At 42.3% G+C, this 23,316-nt stretch overlaps 1 protein-coding gene across 7 annotated transcripts in view; it reads right to left on the minus strand.

Moving 5' to 3' along the window:
* Window positions 1-23,316, minus strand: part of SPATA13 (spermatogenesis associated 13) — a 161,031-nt gene that overhangs the window by 92,202 nt on the left and 45,513 nt on the right. The window contains exon 1 of one of the 7 annotated variants that reach the window (XM_077927080.1): window positions 17,572-17,686. The exons of the other annotated variants lie outside the window; for them this stretch is intronic. Within the exon in view, the coding sequence (XP_077783206.1) occupies window positions 17,572-17,586 (15 nt within the window). The 5' untranslated portion in view covers window positions 17,587-17,686. Of the gene's footprint in view, window positions 1-17,571; window positions 17,687-23,316 lie in introns of those variants that run through there. 7 annotated transcript variants of the gene reach the window in all.

Genomic DNA, 23,316 nt, shown 5'->3' on the forward strand with positions numbered 1-23,316 from the left:
CTAAAATTATACTGCTGCTAGATCACTTTCAGATTCGGATTAAAGCCATTTGCCTTTGTAAAAGGTGTCAAGTGTGTCTGATGATGTGAATGGGTATAATTACATGCTGGTGGTCACTGCAGGTAGAATCAGTTGTTGAAAGGTGGTGTAGGTGGTAAAAGTGTGAGCTGTGAGTCTGGAATCCTTCTTTATTATGTGGGCATTAGACAGTGATAGGAAAGCCACTATCTCTCAGACCCTATCTACCCCTTCCATCCGCAATATGGGGATAATATAGGCCTACCTTGCAGAGGCTACCTTGTAACAATAATTATTAAGATAATGTATGTGAAGCTCTTTAAATATTCCAAGTGCTATGCTAGTATCATTATAACAACTTCATAATCTTCCTTTAGTCCATCATTTATTAGGTGGGCATGATCTAAGCAGTTAAACAGTTTTGAGTTCCATTGAGGTCAAGGAAAAAGACTAGGAACTGGTGTAAGGTAAAGGTAAAAGTACCCCTGACCATTAGGTCCAATCACGGACGACTCTGGGGTTGTGGCGCTCTATAGGCCGAGGGAGCCAGCATTTGTCCACAGACAGCTTCCAGGTCATGTGGCCAGCATGACTAAGCCGCTTCTGGCAAACCAGAGCAGTGCACGGAAATGCTGTTTACCCTCCTGCCAGAGCGGTACCTACTTATCTACTTGGACTTGACGTGCTTTCGAACTGCTAGGTGGGCAGGAGCTGGGAATGAACAACGGGAGCTCACCCCATCGCGGGGATTCAAACCGCCGACCTTCTGATCAGCAAGCCCTATGCTCTCTGTTTTTGGACTACAACTCCCATCATCCCTCGCTAGCAAGACCAGTGGTCAAGGATGATGGGAATTGTAGTCCAAAAACAGCTGGAGGCCCAAGGTTGGGGAACACTGGTTTAGACCACAGTTCCACCCGCGTCCCCAGGAACTGGTGTAGCTAGTGGCTAAAAGATCAATTTATGAATCAGGAGCTTCTTCTTTGCAACTCACCCTGTTCCATGAATTTATTTCAGGCGGTCATTGCGCAGGTGCAAATTACAGCGCATGTGCAGATTAGAACTTCAGTGAATTGGAGTTTGGTGTAGGGAAACAAATTAGGTTTCGAGTGAATATATCCCCACCCTCTCCCTGGTTTGTACAGCAATGCAAGAATGTGAGTTGAAATGCAGCAGGTGAGAGAGGGCAACCGCACTGCGTTTTGAGCCACTAAAGTGTACATAGCCCAAGTGAGACAACAAATGCAACTCCTCTGACTCGTATTTTATAAGATACTACTAGGTCTGCTTAACATACCATTCCTAGTGAAAAATACATACCGGGAATGCGCTCAATGTTAGTTTTGCTTATCTAGAGCAGGTTTCAACCAAAATATTGTACTTGTGGATGTTTACTTTCTTCTTATGAGCACCTATGGGCATAGCCAAGGGGGGCAGGGAGGGGCAGCTGCCTCCCCATCAATAAACATCAATAAAAATACATAGCTAACTGAGGTTCTGCCTCCATCCTAACAAAAGGCCTGCCCCCCCCAACAAAAATCCTGACTTCACTCATGTAAGCACCAAATAATAAAATATCAGTAAGAATCTACTGACTAGTTGTGGAAACCTTTCATGAAATCTGGTGAGGAAAGATGTTTGTACGTATATCTATATGTTCTAAAATTTACAGCTTGCAGGACTGAATCAAACTCCTTTTTAAATAGAAAAACTTTATCTTATAAACATATTGCAATAAGTTAGAATACATTCAGTATTTAAATATAAGATTTAACATATCTTGAGTACTTGCAGGACTGAATCAATTCTTATAAAATCCCAAGAGGCCAAAAATATTGCAAGCGCCATCCTTCCATGTTGTTCTTATTGAATGTTGGGCATTGCTTTGGGGGCCTTTGGGCCAAAAACCATAGTAAATACAAACAACATTCACAGTGCTACCATGTCAAACTTTCCCCACTTTCACATTTTGCCTAGTTAATAGAAGGACGGTACAAAAGTGAACTGCAAAAGCAGCACATGCCTATAGGCTGTATGGTTCTGTGCCACTGCCAATTAAAAAACATGCTTGAGGGGTTGCTAAACTCAGGTCAGGGGAGTTGATGACACTCAGGCAATTAAGTTATTACTTTCTGATTACAATGTCCTTACTGTGTTTAGATTCACTACCAGGCTCAAACACTTTTATGGAGGTTCAAATGACTGATGGCCAGAATGATGGTGTGTCCTACGATTTCTTGTTATTTTATATTACGTTTTGTGCCAAGTTGTTAATGTTTCTTGAAAGTTTAAACCTTTTCGGTTGACTAATAAACTAAACTAAACCAAGATTGAAAATTGTATATGTCATGAGTAAAACACTTTTATGTGCTTATTCTTAGCACTGAAATTAATGGGGCTTTGGTTTAATAAAACCCCTAAACATTTTTTAAAATACACTACCTAGTGCTTATAAGCAGCTGCCCAAAGAAGCATGTCCAAATAGGAAAAGTAGACCTAAATGGACAGTCTTATTTGCATTGTCATGAATTCAAGCAAGCAACCTGTTTGGTCAAACCTCACAGAACATGGCTGGTGGTGTTTCTTAGGCTCTATTGCATTAAGGAACAAAACAAGTGGAAGATTTCCTGGCTACTCCTAGCTCTTTTTTTTAATGGTTATATTAGCATTAATATATTAGATTAATTCTCATATGGTTTCTATACCTTTTCAACAAGTGCATCAGAACTATAATTAACATTTTATCAGGTCAAAGCAAATATAAGTCCCACATCACTAATAACCAAAGAGAAAAGTCAAGGAGAAAAGAATGATGTATGGACAGCCAGACCAAGACAATACTAGCACTGAGTATGAAAAAAGAGTGGGGATATATGAATGCAATTAAAAGGTAATGGCTGCAATCCAGATCCCCATATGCTTCCATGCTGGCTTTCCCAAATGGTGCTCTAGGAGCCCCCAGGGCTCTTTCCCATTCTGTTGCCAGCAAAGAGGAAGTCTGTCTTGCAGGCATGGGGATGCTTATTTGGATTGTGGCCAATGCCTTTAATATCTGAACAATGGTTTCATCAATCCAAACTGTACACTTAGAACCAGATTAATCAAAAACATTTTACCATGTAGTAGTTTGAAGTAGATGGGATTTAAACATATGCTAAGTGCTTGGTGAATCACAGATATAGAAATTAATGGGAATATTTATCAGACACAAACCCACATAAAGTCTTAGGAATGTATGAATTCTGCCTTATAAATCTTCTAAATAATGTTGCCTTATAGATCCTACAGGCTGCATAAAGTCCAAATATCTGTGTCTCTCTGCAATGGGCTGGGGAAACCCAGCCAGATGGGTGGGGTATAAATAATTCTATTATTATTATTATTATTATTATTATTATTATTATTATCACCTCCCAATATGTAGGTAATTGGTCCACTGGTATCCCAGCTGGTCCCAGATAAGGAAGGCACCCGTCAGATAGTTAACCCTTTATTGGGAAGAGAAACACTTACAGCAGCTTCCACAGTGCTTCAGATAAACAAAGTGCTTCTAACCTCTAGGGCCTAGGCATCTATCCACAGGTCTGGGATATGGAGCAGTTGCAGTGGCCGGGGGTCCCTCACCTCCTCTGGCTTTTATACCATCCTCTGATGGGTTGCATACCCACAACTTCTCTTTTCAAGCTCCTCCTGGTTCTAGGAGACAGTGGGGCAGTAGAAGGTGGGAAATTTACTAACCTGTCCCTCGCTTGAACCAACTCTCCTTCTTCCACCACATCCTCCACCTTGGGCTAACCGGACTCTCCTACCTACACTGTCTCCTGCATCAAACCCCATAAATTACAGGACCCTTCTCCTGGGTCTTTCCCTGGGTCCCTTGCCTCTGCCACACACATGTCAAAGCCCTGCCAGTCTCTGACAACTGGCATTCAGAGCCCAATCCTACATTTAGGAGGCCTCTCAGCATGAGGCCCCCTCCATGCCAGGAAGCTCCTCACTGCAGTGGTCAACAGGTGGACACATGTCCTCTATTGTCCTTCCACCACTGCATGTTATGAAAGTCTACTATTGGCACATGGGTGGGTAGGTGAGACCTCACACACACAGCAGCGAGAGAGGCAGGAGGAGACACCAATGTCCCTTATGTGGAATCCACAGAGGAAATGGCAGCAGTGTTGTGGCTGGAGGAGTGGGCAGCAGTAAGGTGGTACTGTGCCTGTGGCAACTGTTCTACTGTGACTTTAAATTTACAAATACAGTACAAAATACAGCAATAAAACTGAGAAGATTAAACTATTCAACTAGGTAAAAGAATCCCAGAAATAATACAATATCGGTGCCAGGCATATCTCTCATAGGAGGGCATTTCACATTTAAATGTTAAAAAGAATGGAACACTGCAGGAACCTGCAGCTCAAATCACATGTGTCTGAGTAGAAACCCTCCAATTTCTGCTTTTGGAAAGCAGGTAGCCTCACTTCAGCAGAGGCTTGAGGCATGTGCATTCCATTTTAGTTTGTGATTTATTTAACTTAATGTGTTAACACTCCCTTTTCCATGGCATGAATCCAATGAAGAAGGCAATTGCCTACAAAAGTTTACACACCTCAAGAACAAACAAGCTCCCTTTAAAGTGTGTTGTCCCCCCACTGTGGTTCACTTCCTCCTATGATGGCTTAACACCAGCTCTTCTGGATCATGTCCCATGAAAGAGTTAACTGCTAGAAGGGCACAACTTTGCACCACTCAGCAACCAACTGTGAAATGGCTTCAGGCCACAGTTCTGCAAATGAGAACATATTCTGATGATGTAATGCTTGTAACTTGATAACCTGCTGCCAGGAAGGCTTGCTCCTAGCATTTTCTGGGCAACAAAGGGAGCCAAACCTGTTCCTCCCAGACTTCTTTGTGCAGCTTTAAGTAAGGTTGGTTGCATCAGTATTTGAAGAAAAACAGTTATTTGCCCCGGGAATCTTAAATTTCTTATGTACAAGCACAATCATTTTTATTTTATTTTATTTTATTTTGTGTGTGTGCCACCAACAAAACAACACTGTCATTATTATATCTGGCAGTAATTAAGCGCCAACAGAGAATACTTCAGCAGAGGATAAAAAGAGTTCACACAAAATGTGAAAATGAAAATGCCAACATTACAGATGTTCAGCTCTTTCATCTCACTTTCCACTTTCATGGGAGGAGCTGTCCTCATCCTAAATTTCTTATTCCTGTCAATAAGTTTAGCGCTGAAATATATAATTTTAATGACCTTTTGCAGTCATTCTAGTCTTAGGTATTTAAGGGTGGTTGTATTTTCATTTTAAAGAAAGCATTGTTACTCATGTGACTTAAATGGCACAATCCATCATGCTCTCTTCTATTAATTGCAACTTCTATTAATTTTAATGATGCTTGCGCAGAACATTGCAATGGACCGAGCCCTTAATAAATAACAATTAATTTTAACTGCTACTTCTGCTGTTTTACTTTTCTAATGTTTTACACATGCACTTGTTTCCACTGTATTATTTTACGCCAACCTAAGAGTTTCTACTGAAGGGTAGCATGGGAACGTCCTAAATAAATAAACAACAGAGGATAAATGAGTTAATTACACTTTACATTGTTCTTGAAAGTAGAAAGTGGGCCTTCATACCTAATTTAGCACCGTTCTGTAAAATCACTGAACACTCTAAACTTTCTAAAGTCAACATGAGAATGCTGATCTTGTTCACGTTTACTTGGATGTTCTACCATGTTTAATAGGGCTTACTTCCAAGTAAATGTGTGTAAAATTGCCATCCGAGTTAAATATGTAGTAGCTGAGGCATTCAGAAAACGTCTGCCTTCCATAGTACTTGCCAATGCAGGCAAGCAGCTTAGGAAGATCTCTGCTGAATCAGACCAAAGGACCATTTCATCCAACATCCTGTTCACACAGTGACCAGCCTCATGTCTATGAGAAGCCTGCAAGCAGGACCTGAGTGCAACAGTGCTCTCTCCACTTGTGATTCCCAACTACTGGTCTTCAGAGATACACGGAGGGACACGTGTTCCCAGGGACTCCGTGGTGGTGAGAGAAAAGAGAGAACGCATTAGCACTGCTAGTGAGCAGTCATCAAACAGGACCTGATGATAGCATCCAAACAGCAGAACCTGTGTTTACTTTGGCTTGCTAAAGACTTAAGGGCAAAGTCTGAAGGGTGCTTTAAAAAACACCTCTGCAACCCCCACTCTAGCAATGCAACTGTGTTAATAATTAAATAACTGTACCCAAGAGCTGCTTTGGGAAGCACCTGTTTTATTTTATTTTTTTGCTACCTTTTTATATGCAATTGCTGAACAAGTGGTTGCTTTTCACTTCCAAATAGAACCTGCAAAATACCCGTTTTGGCGGGGGTGTTGCGGGAGAAATTCTGTAATGTAAAAGGCTCCCTGGAGTGTGTGTTTATGACCACGGGCTGCTTCTCTGCATGATATGTGCAGAGGAACTCATTGTACCCTCCTCATGCTCTTGCAGGAACCCTTTTCATGAAAATTAAGCCGCCCAATGCAAGACTTGGCCTTGCCGCTGCAGTGTCCCCATGTGGAGCAAGGAGAGCGGCCACAGCACTATCGTACAAAGCTGCATATAGATAAAGGGTTTGCAATCCCTGGAATCTCCTGTTAAAAAATATCCAGCAGGCGATGTGAAAGACCTCTCTCTTTGTCTGAGATCTTGAGGACCCTCTGCCCATCAGGTACTGAGATAGACGGAAAAGCAGGTACTGGGCAAGAGCCTGGTAGGATATCGGATGTGAGAGAGCCTTTAGGATTGCATCTGAAAATACTACATGCATTAGGGCCATCTTGAAGGATTTGAACCTTTAAAGAAATGAAAGTCACCCAAATCCTGGAAATTACCTAGCTGCTCCATTTGACTTGGTTTGCTTGTGAAAGTCATGTTTTAGCCAAGAATTACATGTAAGTTTCATCCTAGAGATTCGATTTGCTAATGGAATGTGAGAGTTGTCTGGACTCTTCACAAAGAGAAAATCCCCTTTTATTCTTCTGGAACATTCAAGCTCTGGGGCTCTTGCCCAGTTGGCCTTAGAAGTGGTAGGACCTGTTTGTGTTTCGTTTCGCTGGTGGGTTATAATGTCTTCTTTTGCCAGTAAGTCCGTACTGTGACTGAAACCAGCCACCCCTAAGCTGCTTTTTTTCAGATTGCGTGTTTTGCCAGGCAGATCCTGCTGTGATCCATTATTACCTTATGAGGGCCGTATCATTTGTTTAAAAATGTTCTTCCTTACTAGGATCCTTCCTAAACTGGGGTCAAACCATAGGCCCTTTCAAATGGCTCAAGCAGAAGATTCAAGCATTTGTGTGATGGAAGCTAAAAAATTTTTTGGGGGGTGGTCTCCTTCTCAGTGAGAAGGGCTCATCTTCAGTAGGACTTCCCCAAGTGAATTGAGATACATCCCAAAATGAGACATGCGTCAGTCAGAATGCACTCCCAGGCGAGTCCCGTGACCTGCACTTCACTCTTGTCCCCCCCCCCCAAGTGATTTTTTCGGGTCTAGATCCTGCGTGGCCCTGAAAAAGCGCAGTTTTCAGGTCAAGAGTGCAGCACAGACTGGCAGTGGCAACTTCTGGATAATCTCAATAGTGCTGAAAAGCAAAGGCAATACTGTGGAGGGATTTTGGGCCAATGCAGAACATATATTTGTAAGACTGAGGCTGAACAAATTGTATGAATGTACATGTATCTGGGAGGTTAGACTTATACAAACAGTAATGTAAATTTGCTATTCCCTGCCCCACAAGTGTATCACTACTACAGGTCCCTATCACTTTAAGAGGGCTGACACTAGTAGAGAATTTTAAATAGGGAGCGAATAATCATTTCCTACAAATTCCAAACAGTTTTTAATTCCCTTTTTAGTTTTCTTTGTATTCAGTTCAAAAATTACGGTATTTTTTGCCCATCCATTTGAAATGTGTCTATGCTGCTTTTCAATGCATGTTTACAAAGCGGTGTACAAAAATAATAAAAATTCAACTAAAATGATTTTAAAATATAAATACTACTGTCTGGTTCAACTAATATTACAATTGCCCTTCAGTGGAGCTTTCAGGGCAGTTTACAGAATCAAGATAGAATATTCTAATGAATATCACCACTGAAATATTTATTTTGCAGATTATTTCAACACCCTCACTTCACTAAGCACTAGTAGTAGATATATTGGTATGACCATAGCATTGAAGGAACAGAAGTACTTTGCATAATTCACATTCCATGTTTTGCAAATACTTATTTGATAGGAAGGTAGTCAGCTGGGGACATGCATGGCATTCTCTGTGGAGAGCCCTCATCTTGGGAATTCAAAAGCCAACTTAGTCCATCAGAGATCTGTTCTGTGGATTCTTCAGCTGCCTACGTGGTGTACTTTCATGAGTGGTACAACAGCCTCAGGCTATGCAAGTGTCATAGACACATAAACTTTTGAGGAACTCCTAAAGTATCGGTTTAAATTACTCCTCTTGCTCAACCTTGAAGGATGGATTTGTCTTGAAAGTTAATGTGCAAAAAGGGAATGAAAACTCTACCGTTTGCTGATCAGGCTTCTATTGTATTCTGGACTTTGTGAATTTATATTAAGAACGTAAGAGGAGCCTGATGGATCAGGCTAATAGCCCACCTAGTCCAGCCCCCTCTTCTCACAGTGGCCAATCAGATGCCTGTGGAAAGCTTGCAAGCAGGATTAGAGTGACAGATCACTCTCTCCTCCTATTGAAAAGCAGTATAGAAATTATTGTAAAAATCAATCAATCAAAAGAAGAAATGGCTTTTGGAATTTAATGTGAAGAAAGCTGAGGTACGATTCACAAGGCTGCAGTCTAGTAGTGAGTAAACCCCATTGCACACTGTAAGATTTATGAGAAAACATGGATAGGAATGCACTGCTAAAGGCTTCGTTTCTCTAAAGACAAGTTCATCCAAAGTAGGGGTGGGGAACTTCAGATGTGAGGATCTCTGCCGGTCCTCAAAACTCTCCCCAGGCCCCACCCCGCACTGGTGCAGCTTCTCACCCCAAGTGTTGTTGCCTGGCTAGAATGGATAGCTGAACTCGATTAATGCCTCTTGCATCTTTAAAGAATGTACACTCTTGAGCAAAAGCAGAGTGTGGACAGTTTGGTCCTCCTGATTACAGCCATTGAGATTCCTCCCTTGAGCTCAGCCCTGCTTGGCACAGCCGTGGAAGGCAGCCAACAATATTAATCTTGCATGCCCTCCTTGCTTGTCAGCAGAGCATTCTAGCTATGTACATGCAGCACATTAGTAGCCTGACCATCTGGAAAGTCATGCCAGGAGCAGTGGAAGGTGGATGGGTAAGCACTAATACATGGCTAATAGCTCTGCAGATGATACACGTTTTGCTGAGATGTTGTGTGGGTGTTGATGCCCCATCAAGCATACCAAAATAACTGCAGACAAAGAGAATTGCAGAGACATTTCTCTCTCCAAACAGACAGCATGCATACACTTTGATCAGGCTTTTTGGGGCACAAAAGCTGCTGCAGAAGTAAATATTCATTCAAAGAAATGTTTTTGAGAAAGTGAAAGAAGTCTAAATGAAGAGCACAATTAATGTGAAGACTCACAGTGAACACTAAAAAGATACCTAATCAAAAGTGGGAAAGTTGCATTGACCACTGACTTCTCCTGAACCCTGCCTTTTTTGTGTTCCGCTGGAATTTGACTTTGGACCATGACCTGGCCTGGCCTTTCTGATTGTCCTTGTGATTGGCTTTGGGACAGCTGGCTTCAGGGTCACATGAAACAGGACAATATGCAGAGGGTCCCTGGTTTAATCCTTGACATTTCTAGTTAAATATCAAGCAATAAGTGATGTCAAACCCCTGAGCCATGGAGACAACCTGTTGCCAGTCAGAAGAGATAATTCTAGCAGAAAGACAAATAGTTTGAATTACTGTATCTGTTTAATTTATATATTTGAAGGGTTTTCACTCTTCAGCCAAAAAGGCTTCCAAGGCACCATACGTTAAGATCATAACAAGATGATGGCTCCTGCCTGCCAGGTTGCAACATAGCTCACTCTTTATCCTGAGAACCCAGAGAGGGGCAGAAGCAATTAAAATCTGAATAGTTCCAATACTATCAAAAGAACAAATACCGTATTTTTCGCCCTATAGGACGCACCGGCCCATAGGACGCACCTAATTTTTGGGGGGGGAAATAAAGGGGAAAAAATTATTTCCCCCCCAGGCACAGGGCTGGGGTGGGGGAAGCCCGAGCTTCCCCTGACCCCAGCCCCCAGAACATGCAGCTCTCTGCAAGCCGTGGGAGCCCAGGCCAGGCTCCCACGGCTTGCGGAGAGCCGCGTGAAGCTAAGCCTGGGCGCGCGTCGCCTCCCCGCTGTCCCCCGAGCTTGCGGGGCTGGCGGCGGGGAGAAGCACACTTCTCCCCGCCACCAGCCTCCAAACCAGGGCGGAGGACAGCGGGAAGGCGTGCTGCGCCTCCCCGCTGCCCCCTGAGCTTGTGGGGCTGGCGGTGGGGCTCTCCTGAAGCCTGGAGAGCGAGAGGGGTCGGTGTGCACTGACCCCGCTCGCTCTCCAGGCTTCAGCAAAAGCCTGCATTCGCCCCATAGGATGCACACACATTACCCCTTCATTTTTGGAGGGTGAAAAGTGCGTCCTATAGGGCGAAAAATACGGTAAAAAAACCCATGACAAATCCTCAAAATCACCATGTATAAAAATAGTTTGGAGCCACACATGGACTCATTTATGGGACTGATGTCCAACAAAAGCCTAAACTATTTTAAGACTTTAACTGGTGCTGAAATGACAAAAAAAAAAAAAAAAAAGACAACATATATGAATGCCCAATATATTAAGCAGGTAAATATACTCCTGTATTTAAGTGTAATGTATATCATCATCTGTCAGCAATGTCCTTGTATACAGGAAAAACAGACCAATGCATCCAAATTTGACATGAAAATGGCAACATTCATAAACTAGTAGAACAACATTTTTCAATCTACCTGGGCACTCTGCTGCTGAACATGAAGTGGTCATACTCGAGCAAAAGAATTTCAAAGGGACACTTCAGGGTGAGAATGCAAAATTACAATCAATCAAGAAGTTAAACTATTCATCTTGGCCTGAACAGAGAAGCAAGTTTTCCACTATAAATGTTACCTAAATCAGCTAAGCAATCACGCTTTCTTAAGGGGTCACTTTCTGTGTTTTGCATGCATTCTACCTCTGGTTCAATTGTCACGGTCTGTAATTCTTGCATTTCATTTTTCCCTGATCTCACTGCTTACCACTCCTACTGTTGCTTGCCACCATTTATATACTTCTGATTGATTGTGGATCTGATTGGCTGTGTTGTCTAGGGAAGTTTATGCCAGAAAGTTCAGCCTTTAAGGAGTCAAACGACTCTTTATTGTTTTTAGTGCAACAGTCTAACATGGCTCAGCCTCTGGATATTATTATGTTATCAGATTTCTGTTAATAGAACTATCACTATGGGTTTGGCTTAAGGTAATGCCTGGCCATAATCTTGGACTTGGCAATAGAATGTTAATAGCCTGAGATATTCAGGTGCTATCTCTCAATGGGAACTAATTGTTAGAAGATTGCTTCTTGATATGAACACAAGAGCCCTGAGGGATCAGACCAAAGCCTTATTTTAGTCCAGCATTCTGCTTCCACAGTGGCCAACCAGATGCCTATGGGAAGCCCAAAAGCAAGAAATGAGTGCAATAGGACTCTGCTGCTAAGTGTTCCCTAACGGAGGACCACTCTGCAGTGTGTGTGTGTGTGTGTGTGTGCGCGCGTGCGCAATCAAAGAAGGTGGCCATAGGAACATAGGAAGCTGCCTTATACAGAATCAAAATATTGGTCCACCTAGTCCCAGTATTGTTTATCTTACCTGGCAGTGGCTCTTCAGAGTTTCAATCAGGGGCCTCTCCCAGCCCTATCTGTAGTGTCTGTGCCACAATGGCCCCAGAAAAAGAGTAATCTGTGAGGCTAACCTAAGACACACTGTTTGTGAAATTCTGCAAGCTTCTGAGTTACACAGAGCTCTTCTGCAGGGAGCACATGATATGAGTAAATTGTGGATATTTATTTAAGCGAAGGCTAAAGGTAAAGGACCCCTGGCAGTTAAGTCACAGACGACTATGGGGTTGCGGCGCTCATCTTGCTTTATAGGCCGGGGGGAGCCAGTGTTTGTCTGCAGACAGTTTTTCCGGCTCATGTGGCCAGCATGACTAAGCCACTTCTGGCACAACGGAACAGCAAAACCAGAGCAGCACATGGAAACACCGTTTACCTTCCCACCAGAGTGGAACCTATTTATCTACTTGCACTTTTTTGGCATGCTTTCGAACTGCTAGGCTACCTATTATTAATTAGTGTGATAAGTGTTTATGGTGTAATATTGTATAACATAAGCAAAGGATACCGTAACTCCTGCTGTGAGGAGTACACAATCTAGCCTAAAGCCAGCATAGTGAAACAGGAGTTCACACCTGCTGCTCATCATAGAAATGTACTGAACACATATTCACTCATGTTATAGTTTGCTCCGTGTTTACTTTCCATTTTATTATTTCCTTCTGAGGGGTACCCGATTACACTGTTTGCTTATGCAGTTCTTTTATCGCCTTTAAATGACTAAAGGTGAGTTCAAACAACATGAGACATACTTCAGTGTGAATGGCTAGCACATGCTGTTTAATCCCTGATGGTTTTAAAAGCTGCCTTTTGTCAGAATTTGTTAGTACACAGGCCACCAATCAGATGCCCAAGCCATACATGCAAGTCACTGTACATATACCCAAGTAACAGGAAGTGCTTCTGGAAACTGCATACAGTACAGTCAGTGATCTCCTGCACTGCTCTACCTAGAGACTATGGCATCTTTAAGTAAGTAAAGGTAAAGGGACCCCTGACCATTAGGTCCAGTCGTCGTACTACCCTGCTCAGCAGCTGTTGGGCAGGAAGCTGTATTGCAGTGGGCAAACTACAATCCCCACCATTTTTTTGTAGAAAGCCATGAAAATTAAATTGGTTTTAAAACTTACATAAATTTACCGCAATTGTGGTATTTGTAAGATGGGGCACTGCTGCTTTGCTGCTCTCCCAGCTATGGCGGTAGTAGCAACTTTTAGTCTGAGCAACATAGACTTGCAATTTCAAGAGTCTGCTACATTTTCTCTAATTCTTCTGTTTCTTTCAAATTTTCTTATTTGTTATACATTTTTTAAAAATACTGCAAATCTCCAGATCTTAATGCGAGTTATTTTATTCTCATCATACCCTGATCTAAAAGGCAGCATATATCTTACAAAGACAAACTCATTAAAACAGTTCTGCTTTCTTAAGCACCATATTTCATTAGTAGGAAACTTTAGACTTGTTTTACAAATATCTCTTGATGTTTGCATGAAAGGAAACATCTAACCTACAGACTGAGTAAAAAATAATTTATAGGAAGCCTGGGGCACTTTGATGGGATGACTTTCCCCACTGGAAGAATTATTAGTGCGAGATAACCTTGTTTGCTCTAGATCTGTTGAAATGTACATTTATGGCAATGAAGTCAGTTCAGATGGAGGCAGGGCCTGATCCTCAAAGAGTGGTATAAATAATCTCCAGACTTTGCCACACATCTGGCTGTACTCACCAACGGAGCAAAACTGAGTAGGAAACCACTTCACACTGCACAAAAAAGAAAAACACTGTTTCCTTAGGGCAGAACCACACATTTAAATATGGTTCTATGACTTTCCCCAAAGAATCACGGGAATGGTAGTTTCCCCTCACAGTGCTACAATTCCCAGCACCCGTAACAAACTCCAGTTCCCAGAATACTTTGGGGGGGGGGGAAGTCCTGTGTTTTAATTGTGCATTGGATATGCCTCAAATGTATCCAGTGGATCTTTGGAGTCCCATCCTGCAGAACAAGTTCTAAACTGCCACAAAAAATAATTTGAAACAACTATTTTTGTAAGACAAAACGTTTCATTTTCCTCTGTGGGTTGCTTTAAAAAAGCTGAGTGGGTAGCTGCTAAAGCAATGTATTTGGGGCCCAAGTTAACTTTATCTCTATCAGCAAACATTACATACAGTATCGTGTACATGGTACATAATTAAGTCACATTCTGGTACAGAATTCCCCTCCCTGTGTAAAACTGACCGAAACAGTATCAGCTAGAAAGTAAATATACCAACCCGAAGGCTAAATAATGCACTATATTTGGAAAGAGCATTGCCCTCAGCAGCATTTTTGCTTCAGTGTTATTCATACGGTACACTAGGAATTTTAGAAATTTTGCTTATTTCTTTTTATTCTGAAGTATTCCCAGGACCATGTACAGCACCCTCAGATAAACTCCTTGGTCCCATCTACCTGGGGTGATTAATTTTTTTATTGAGTTTTGAAGGGGTTGGTTACAGGAGGGAGAGCATGCCTGTTGTGGTTTTTTTGAGAGCTGCTTTCTTTGTGTCTATTTTATTGGGAGTGGGGAGTATGGGTATTCTAAGCACCACAGGTTTTTCTTCCATAAAATTGATATTTTGTAGTGCGCGTGACTGTATCTTAGAAATCCATGTGTTCCTCAAAATGGTTGAGGACCCCTGTTGTATTTAAAACAAACACAAAACATAAACACACCCATAAAATACAGTGGTACCTCATGTTAAGTACTTAATTCGTTCCGGAGGTCCGTTCTTAACCTGAAACTGTTCTTAACCTGAAGCACCACTTTCGCTAATGGGGCCTCTTGCTGCTGCCGCGCTGCCGGAGCATGAGTTCTGTTCTCATCCTGAAGCAAAGCTCTTAACCTGAGGTACTATTTCTGGGTTAGCGGAGTCTGTAACCTGAAGCGTATGTAACCAAGGTACCACTGTAATGTTAAAGCATAACATTCCCTTCTGAAAAATAAATCACAGCTTCCTGCTACCCAATTGCCTATCTAGCTCAGCTCATGAAAAAACAGAAAAAAATCTGTCCCCTGAGACTCCTCTGGCTTGGCAATGAAAGCACATGCCTCAAGGGGAAGTAACAGAGATCAGGATGTTGGTGGAGGGGATTGTAGGGCAGTAAGCTGGGGAAGAATAGTGACCCCTGCAGTTGCTTCTCCTCTGCAAATTACACCCTGACACTCCAGGATCAAATCAGAAGTTGGGATAGATTTTGTAATTCCAGGACTGTCCATGGAAAATAGGGACACTTGGAGGATATGCTCACTCTGCCTAATGGTAGGACTGGCACAACATTAAAATTGAGAGGAATAAAACCAGTAAAAATAAGTAAAAAATACAATAATTTGAATTTCCTGGACAAATAAAAAGTCTAAGAAGGTGCCAAAATGAATACAGTGTTGACACCAAGACGCTGTAGATCTTCCTTAATTCCTCCAACCCCAGAACACAACCTGAAAGTTATCCATTTTGACAAAGCTTCCACCCACATCACACGAGATAGATGCAGAAGGAGTGATGAAAGAAACAGTCACCATGCCCTTTGCTCTGAGGAAATTTTTTTTTAAGGGAACAGGCTAACAAAGTCTTTGCCTCTAGTGAGAATTCAGATAATTTTAGTACAGAAGAGTCTATTATATTATTCTATAGCATACTTGACATAATCAATTCATTCCTGCCTACTGCTTATTTCAGTAAAGGGCTTTATTGAATAGTGGCATACTGGGTGTTGTGAATGAAAATTTGTTTTTTAAGATCCTCACCGGTAAAACAGGCACAGAGAAAGATCAAACATGGGAACAGAGGAATTAATGCGCCAGCGCTCTGAGGGAGAATCTAGTAGGCCCCTTTCATCCCACAAAAGACAGCACTTCCCACTTTGTACTTCAAATGCGGAATGACCTTCATGGCTTGCTTTCTTTTTCTTTCTGGAATCCTTCTAGTGAGAGAAGTACTCCTCATCTTGGTAGATCTTATCTATACACACTCATTTCAATTCACCCATACCTTCAGACGCCAAATGCCATGCGCCAATACCTCTATATCAAAAACCTTGTGCCTCTCGCAAGATCCTTAGGCCTGCTTATCCTTTGCAATAAAATACATGTTGTTTGTCAATGACAAGTAATTTCAAGGCAATTTACATTAATTCAAGGTAATTGAACATAATTTTAAAAAACTACAAAATGGCTTAATTGAAGGTAAAGATCAATTCATTGCCTTCAATAAGCATTTCCAATAGCGGCTGGTATGGTGGAACAATGCCATGGAGCTGTACTCCCCACACTGGCCTCGCTGCACCTTTGGTGGCGTTGAGGGGGGCTGCATGGACCTATTAGCGGAAGTGCAGCCCTGACCTTGCCACCGCCCTGCCTCATCCACGTGCTATCTAGGTGAGCAGTGGTGGCACTGGCATTGGGAGGGTGGCTCCACAGTGATGCCTCACCACATCAATCCCTACTGATTATTTCTAGGGAAGCTCACATGAAAGAACCTTTCTTTCAAAGCCAAAGTAGTATAATCAGCTCAAAGTACTCTTGAGTGAACCAGATTACTTGTATCCATTTCAATATGGCTTCTGGCTGGGGTTTAGGATGGAAGCTGCTTCAGATTGCAGTCCAACCCCCTGATTATGCTGGGCTGTGGGGTTGTGTGTTGGACTGAGTGGAGGCTATCCTCTACTCACTTCTGCTGGTCTTCTGCCAGCTCAGACTTCCTCCTTCTGCTTGCCAAATGAGTGGGTGGGTGAAAGGTCCACTGATACCATCCATCATTGTATCCTTCTGGAGTATTTGCAGAGACTGAATATGGGTGGGTAGAAGGCACCTTAATTTTCCAATGCTTCTGCTCCTGTTTCACAGGACACCTCCAGAATGTAGCACTGGGAAACTGCTCATCCACATGGGAACTTTCATATGGGTGTGTTATTTCTTATCACATGGAGAGACTAGGTAGATTCTCTAGGTGATGACTATGCAGCACACTGCATTTGATCCCATGGTTGATCTTGTTCTTCAAAAGGAAAGTTTCCATGCCAGTAGCTGTTGCTGCCAGCCGAAAGAGAATGTTATGGAAACTCTGGCAGAGAAACTCTACCTAGCAAAGATAAAAGTCAGTTCCACCCATACACATTATAGCAGTGCCATGAAGAAGTCATCACACAGATGCCGTTTCTCAACTTCCCAAGCCTAACTGAGGAAATGTGAGAGCAGGGGCAACGAATCTCTTTCCCCAATGCAATAACTCCACACAAACCATACCACACCTGCTGCACAATGTAAGCACTTCAAGGAGTTCCACTAAATTACTGAGCTTGAGGGCTTGTTGATATTTTCCACATGAGAAAGCAGGCTTGATAGAGCAAAGTCAGACCACTTTATTGCCAGAAAATGTAGTTCGGCTTTCAAATGAGGCGTGTCAGCTGCAGGTTCAGTTCAGGCTTATGAACTGAAAGAAAGCTTATGGCTTGAAGTATGTTATGTTAAGTTTAGCATTCTATTAAATTCGCCACTCCCTTTTTAATTCTTATAAAATAACATGTCATACCTGGGGAAAATCCATGGGCTGTTACACCTCAGGCCATTCAGTTCCATCCTTCCTTGCTTTCTCTGTCTACCTCCTTTGTATCCTCTGTTCCCAGATCCTACACACTTCTTCCTCCCACAGTACTTCCTCTATAGTACTAAGAACAGATAAGCTCACTCAGCAGGGATGCAATTATGATGTCACCTGTAAATCATCAATGAACCCTGCTGGCGGTGATGTGCATATGGCATCCTTGGTCACCATTGTAAGGTAATATTGAGCATTCACTCTGTCATGTCCTCTGCTTTTGGACTGGAAGCTGCATTATACTGGCCCATCCAACTCAGTATCAGTTCCTTCCAGCTCTACCTGAAGATGTCAGAGAGGGAAACAAGGACCTCCTGCATGCAAAACTTATTGCTCTAGGTCTGAGCCACACCCCTTCCCACATGTTCAGCAGTTGACAACTGCAGCACCGACTTGCATGTCTGAATCAGCTAACACAGATCAAACTCTGCAGAGATAACATGTGGATTATTTCAAGTACAGAACTCTTCTGTTGAATCTGTCCACACAGGGAGATGCAAAACACCAAATATGAACTTGAATGATGTATACACCTGTTAGAACTGACCCTAAAGCTCAATTTTTGCTGGATTCTAGGGACAGTTAAGGTAGAACCCCAATTAGTGCTGGATTTATGCATAAACTAAATAAACTGCAGTTTTAGGGCATCAGATTATGGAAGGCCTCAAAAGAATATTTTTTAAATGTTACGTTTTAGTTAGATTTAGTTTTTAGTTGCATCCTCACTTATTTGCACATATAAAACTTTATTGTTTCTATTTTCACTGTCCTTTCTATTAGATTAATACACTTTTTTGTATTGCTTATGAGCCTCTTAAACTAGTCATAGTTTAGAGCCTCAACATGTCTTAACTTGGCCTGGCTCTGGTGCATATCCATCCCCTATATATTACAAGCACTACAGTTTTGAAAATATTAGTCCGCTGCTGCATTTATGAAGGGGAGAGGCCAGAGGCTAGTGTAGTGGGAGCAATACATGCTTTTAGGGCAGAAGTTTCCAGGCATTTCCAGCTAAAAGGGACTCCAGTAGTAAGATTGGGCTTTGCAGTGCATTTCTACATGCAAGCCAGAAGTATCTCCTCCCCTTGCATGCTGTTCTGGGGGTTCTCCTGACCTCCTCCCAGAAGCAGTTTGGGTGAGACATGATTCCTCCACCCTCACTGCAACTCTTTGACATACGGTAGGTCATAAAATACTAAATAGGCAACCAGCTTGAAGTCTTGTTGAGCAATTCAGACATACCCATGTGCATATTCACCAGTGTAACCTGGGCTGTAGGGAAAGCAGCTAATCACACACACATGCACACAGTAGATGTAGCCCGGGAGATATTGTTAAATCTTCTGATTTTGATTAAAGAATCTGACAATTTGCAAAAGGCACCTAGGAAACACAGCACAGTTTTGCAACTCAGAGTAATCCACATGCCCCCAGGTAGGTTTTTCAAAACCTTTTGAAGAAAGGCTGGCTCAAACACAGCAGTGAAAAGCCCAAAATGGAAATTTATTTGCACTTCATTTAAATTTGAAAAAAAGGCAATTATATTCCTTCCGCTGTGTGTCAGATTGTTAAGAATCTCGCTGTTCTGCTTTGGAAGGAAGCCTACAAAAAAGAATGTTATTGACATTAATCCACATTTAATGAAGTAGCTTGATGGTTATATAACCAATGCTGGTTTCATAAAGGTTCCAATTTAGAAGCACACAGAACTTTAAGATCATGTTCTGCTCCATCTTAATAGATGATATCAGTGGCAAGTGACAACTATTGCAAACAACTAGGCACTGCTATTTTTGTCTGTGCTACAACTGTAGCTAGATACACAAAGCTGTGAGAATTCAGTCCTTTCAAGTTCTCCCTATTAAAAAGCAAGCTCCTTTTACACTGGGGGATTGTGCCTGCCAGATCCCAGGTAATCTGGGTCTACCATACAACAATGTGAATCGGTTACAGAAGATTGGGGGATACACAACAGCAAGAATTGGTGTCTGAATGGTGCAGCAAGACTTTTAAAAGTCTTGTGTGTAGTGCCATTTGGACTCTTGTTTCAAGCAGCAAAACATCTAGGGCCAATGCTGATTTCAGGAAGGGATTGACAATTGTAATCACTTTCCAAAACCTACTACTGCCCTTGGTCATCCCCTCCCCAACATAAAAGATAATTTTGGCTCAGCTAATGCCTTGGACAAGAAACTTGGTCAGCCTGTGGAAAAGACATAGAGATTTCTTCTTTCAGAAGAGGCAAGTATAGTTCTGTCCAGCAGTAGCACAAGTCTCCTTCCCATTACTACACGCAAGTTACTAATCTCGTCTAAGTGTAGAGGGATGGTAGAGATCATTGGCAGACAACGTATTTTACATGCTTCTCCTCCCAAGTTCAGTCCCTAGTTTCTTCACCTACAAGGAGCTGAGACAGGAGGGTAGGAGGAGAGAAGGTATCTGAACCATGGGTTGTAGATGGATCGGAAATCGCTGGAAAAGAGGGAAGATGGCCTGCATTAATCATGGTGTTGAAGGATGCAGTTATAATATGAATGCACAGCTAAAGTGGATAATAAATAAAGTGGAAATTTGCATAATAAGAAGAGCAAACCAAAAGCCTCTCTAGTCCAGCACTCTGTTCCTACAGTGGTCAACCAGATGACTCTGGAAACTTCACAAGCAGAACATGTTCTCCAGGTACTGGAGATGTTGACATTCAGAAGTATCCTGGAGGTAGCATACAGTCATCATCGTGACTAATAGATATTGATAGCCTTATCCTCCATTAATTTGTCTAATTTCCTTTTAAAGCCATCCAAGTCAGTAACCATCACTACAGTTTGTGGTCACAAATTCCATAGTGTTTACCCATTGTGAAGAAGAGCTTCCTTTTGTCTCTGTACTTTCTTTTCTCAGCTTCCTTGACTGACCCTGGGCTCTAGCGTTGGAAGAGGGAGAAAATATTCTCTCCCACAGACCACCAGAAAGGGGAAAAGGGAGGTGACATGAAATGTGGGGGCCCCAGGTCTACCTTAACTCTCTTAACCAGGGGTCAGCAAACTTTTTCAGCAGGGGGCCAGTCCACTGTCCCTCAGACCTTGAGGGGGCTGGACTATATTTTGAAAAAATATAATAAAAAATGAACAAATTCCTATGCCCCACAAATAACCCAGAGATGCATTTTAAATAAAAGGGCACATTCTACTCATGTAAAAACATGCTGATTCCCGGACCGTCTGTGGGCCGGATTCAGAAGGCAATCAGGCTGGATTCAGAAGGCAATCAGGCCGGATCCGGCCCCCGGGCCTTAGTTTGCCTACCCATGCTCTTAACAATGAGATCAGCTGCATTACATTTGTACTACCCTTTGGTACAACAGCAAGAAAAGGACAGCAATACAATTATAAGAGTTTTAAAAGTTTAATGTGGTGCCTCTGGAGAATTTGCACAGGTAAGTGCACTTGACGGTGTAATGAGCACAATTAAAGGATGGGATGGGAGTGGAGGAAGCTATTACAATGGGGCTGTTATGTGGACAGCAGTCAATTCATCAGCTCTCGCTCAGTTTCCTTGGCAAGCCATTTGAGGTGAGTGACTCATTCCAGCAATGCATTCAAGAGACAACCGAAAACTCTTTACAAATGAAAATATGCAGCCCCATGGCAGCTTGTTATTATTTCCACACTGGCGGATCATGCTTCCAAAACGGTCTTTTTAAAAAATGCACATAAAAAAAGCAGAATTAGGCATGTTGGGCCATAGGCAAAAAAACCAACAACTCCCAAATCCACAGCTAAGCGATACCTACACTTTTATTAGGAGGAACAACCAAAATGTCACAAAAGTGTGGCATGATTTCAAGGTAAGGAAACATCAGGGAAACGGGATAAAATGCCATCTGAATGCAGCAATGGAGTATATGAGAATTTCCGAAGTAGATTAAAGCAAGCCAAGTCTCTCCTTCCTTTTCCCCTTGACCTTTCTTATTATTTGCTACATTTTCAGCAAGGCGGGATAGATTTCTTCCATCACCTCCAGCATCAGGACCAAAGTGAGAACTGGGTATAATTCTCCAGACTCATTTCTGTCCATTTCCTATTCTATTCAAGTGAGCAGTTAACTTGTTTGCATTACATTTAACACTGAAGCCTGCATTCATTTCAATGGAGCCCTGTCATAAAAACTGACATTCAGAGCTCCCATTATTTCCAATGAGATAAGGTTCCATTGTTTCCAATGGGCATTATTGTAATGTGTTTTAGTATGTGTGGGTTTCTGAACAACATGTTTTAGAGAGGGCAATGTGAAAAGAGTAGGTGGGTGGGCTTCAGTTTACTGAGAAAGGACACAGGATGGGTCAGAGGAGCAAAGGAACCTGGTGATGCATGTATACCAGGGATAAAGGGTAAAGGGACCCCTGACCATTAGGTCCAGTCGTGACCGACTCTGGCGTTGCGGTGCTCATCTCACTTTATTGGCCGAGGGAGCTGGCGTACAGCTTCCGGGTCATGTGGCCAGCAGGACTAAGCTGCTTCTGGCGAACCAGAGCAGTGCACGGAAATGCCGTTTACCTTCCTGCTGGAGCAGTACCTACTTATCTACTTGCACTTTGACATGCTTTCGAACTGCTAGGTTGGCAGGAGCTGGGACCGAGCAACCTTCTGATCGGCAAGCCCTAGGCTCTGTGGTTTAACCCACAGCGCCACCCGTGTCCCTGTACATCAGGGATACACTGCAACATTTTGTTGCAGAGCCCTGCTTCTTAAACATTGTTCCTTGTTTCCTTTGAAGTTGGTTTAATAACCTTGCTTGGGCTGAGGTTGGTAACCATAGTTTCCAAGTTTGCATGAAACAATAAATCAATGCATAATTGTCCAAGCCGGGCCAATGATTTACCAGAGCCAGGCACCAGAAAACAGGGACCATCCCTGGTAAATAGGGGTGGTTAGAGCATATGAGATATAATCTGTGATATATGCTCCAACTGCCTATTTACCAGGACATAGATACATTCAGTGCATTTTTTAAAAAAGCAACAAAACCGGGCCAGTACTGACACATTCCTACCAGGTTTAAGGCAAATATTGCTCCGCAAGATTAAAACTTAATACCTTTCAAATACCCAGCAAATCCCACAAAATCCATTGCTAGGCATAACAAGCATACTTTTGAGTCATTTCATAAATTATTCCCCCCCCCCCTTAACCTGCTGTGAATTGAAGGACCTATACAACCAGAACGTATACAACAGTGTATAAAACTCTTAAAAGCCAGGTAGATGTGTATACAATTTCCGCCTCTATCCTATTTCGAATATGCACTCTGCAAAAAAAAAAAGCTTCAGTTGCCAAGACATAATGTAGGTGGGCTGCATTATCTCTCCTACCAAGGGAGGATAATTAACAAAGCGATGAAGAATGAACTATGAAAACTTTCTTTGGAACGCCTGTTAAAAGAGACTTTGTCAGAATAGGGGAAGGTGTTTGATTTGGGCTCACTCAAAAGACTATCAAGGGCAAGAATTTTAATGGGATAAAGCCAGCAAGGGAAAAGCTTTGGAGAGGGAAATAAAGTTGTTGCTCACAGCAGATAAACCTTGTAATATCTTGGGTAAGAACCCAAGAGTCTGAAAGTTTATTGAAAGTCTATTCCTAGTTTTCTGAGTCGTTGGGGGTTTAGACTCTTTTTAATATTGTA

Source organism: Podarcis muralis, chromosome 4 (assembly GCF_964188315.1).
Source record: "Podarcis muralis chromosome 4, rPodMur119.hap1.1, whole genome shotgun sequence".
NCBI lineage: Eukaryota > Metazoa > Chordata > Lepidosauria > Squamata > Lacertidae > Podarcis > Podarcis muralis.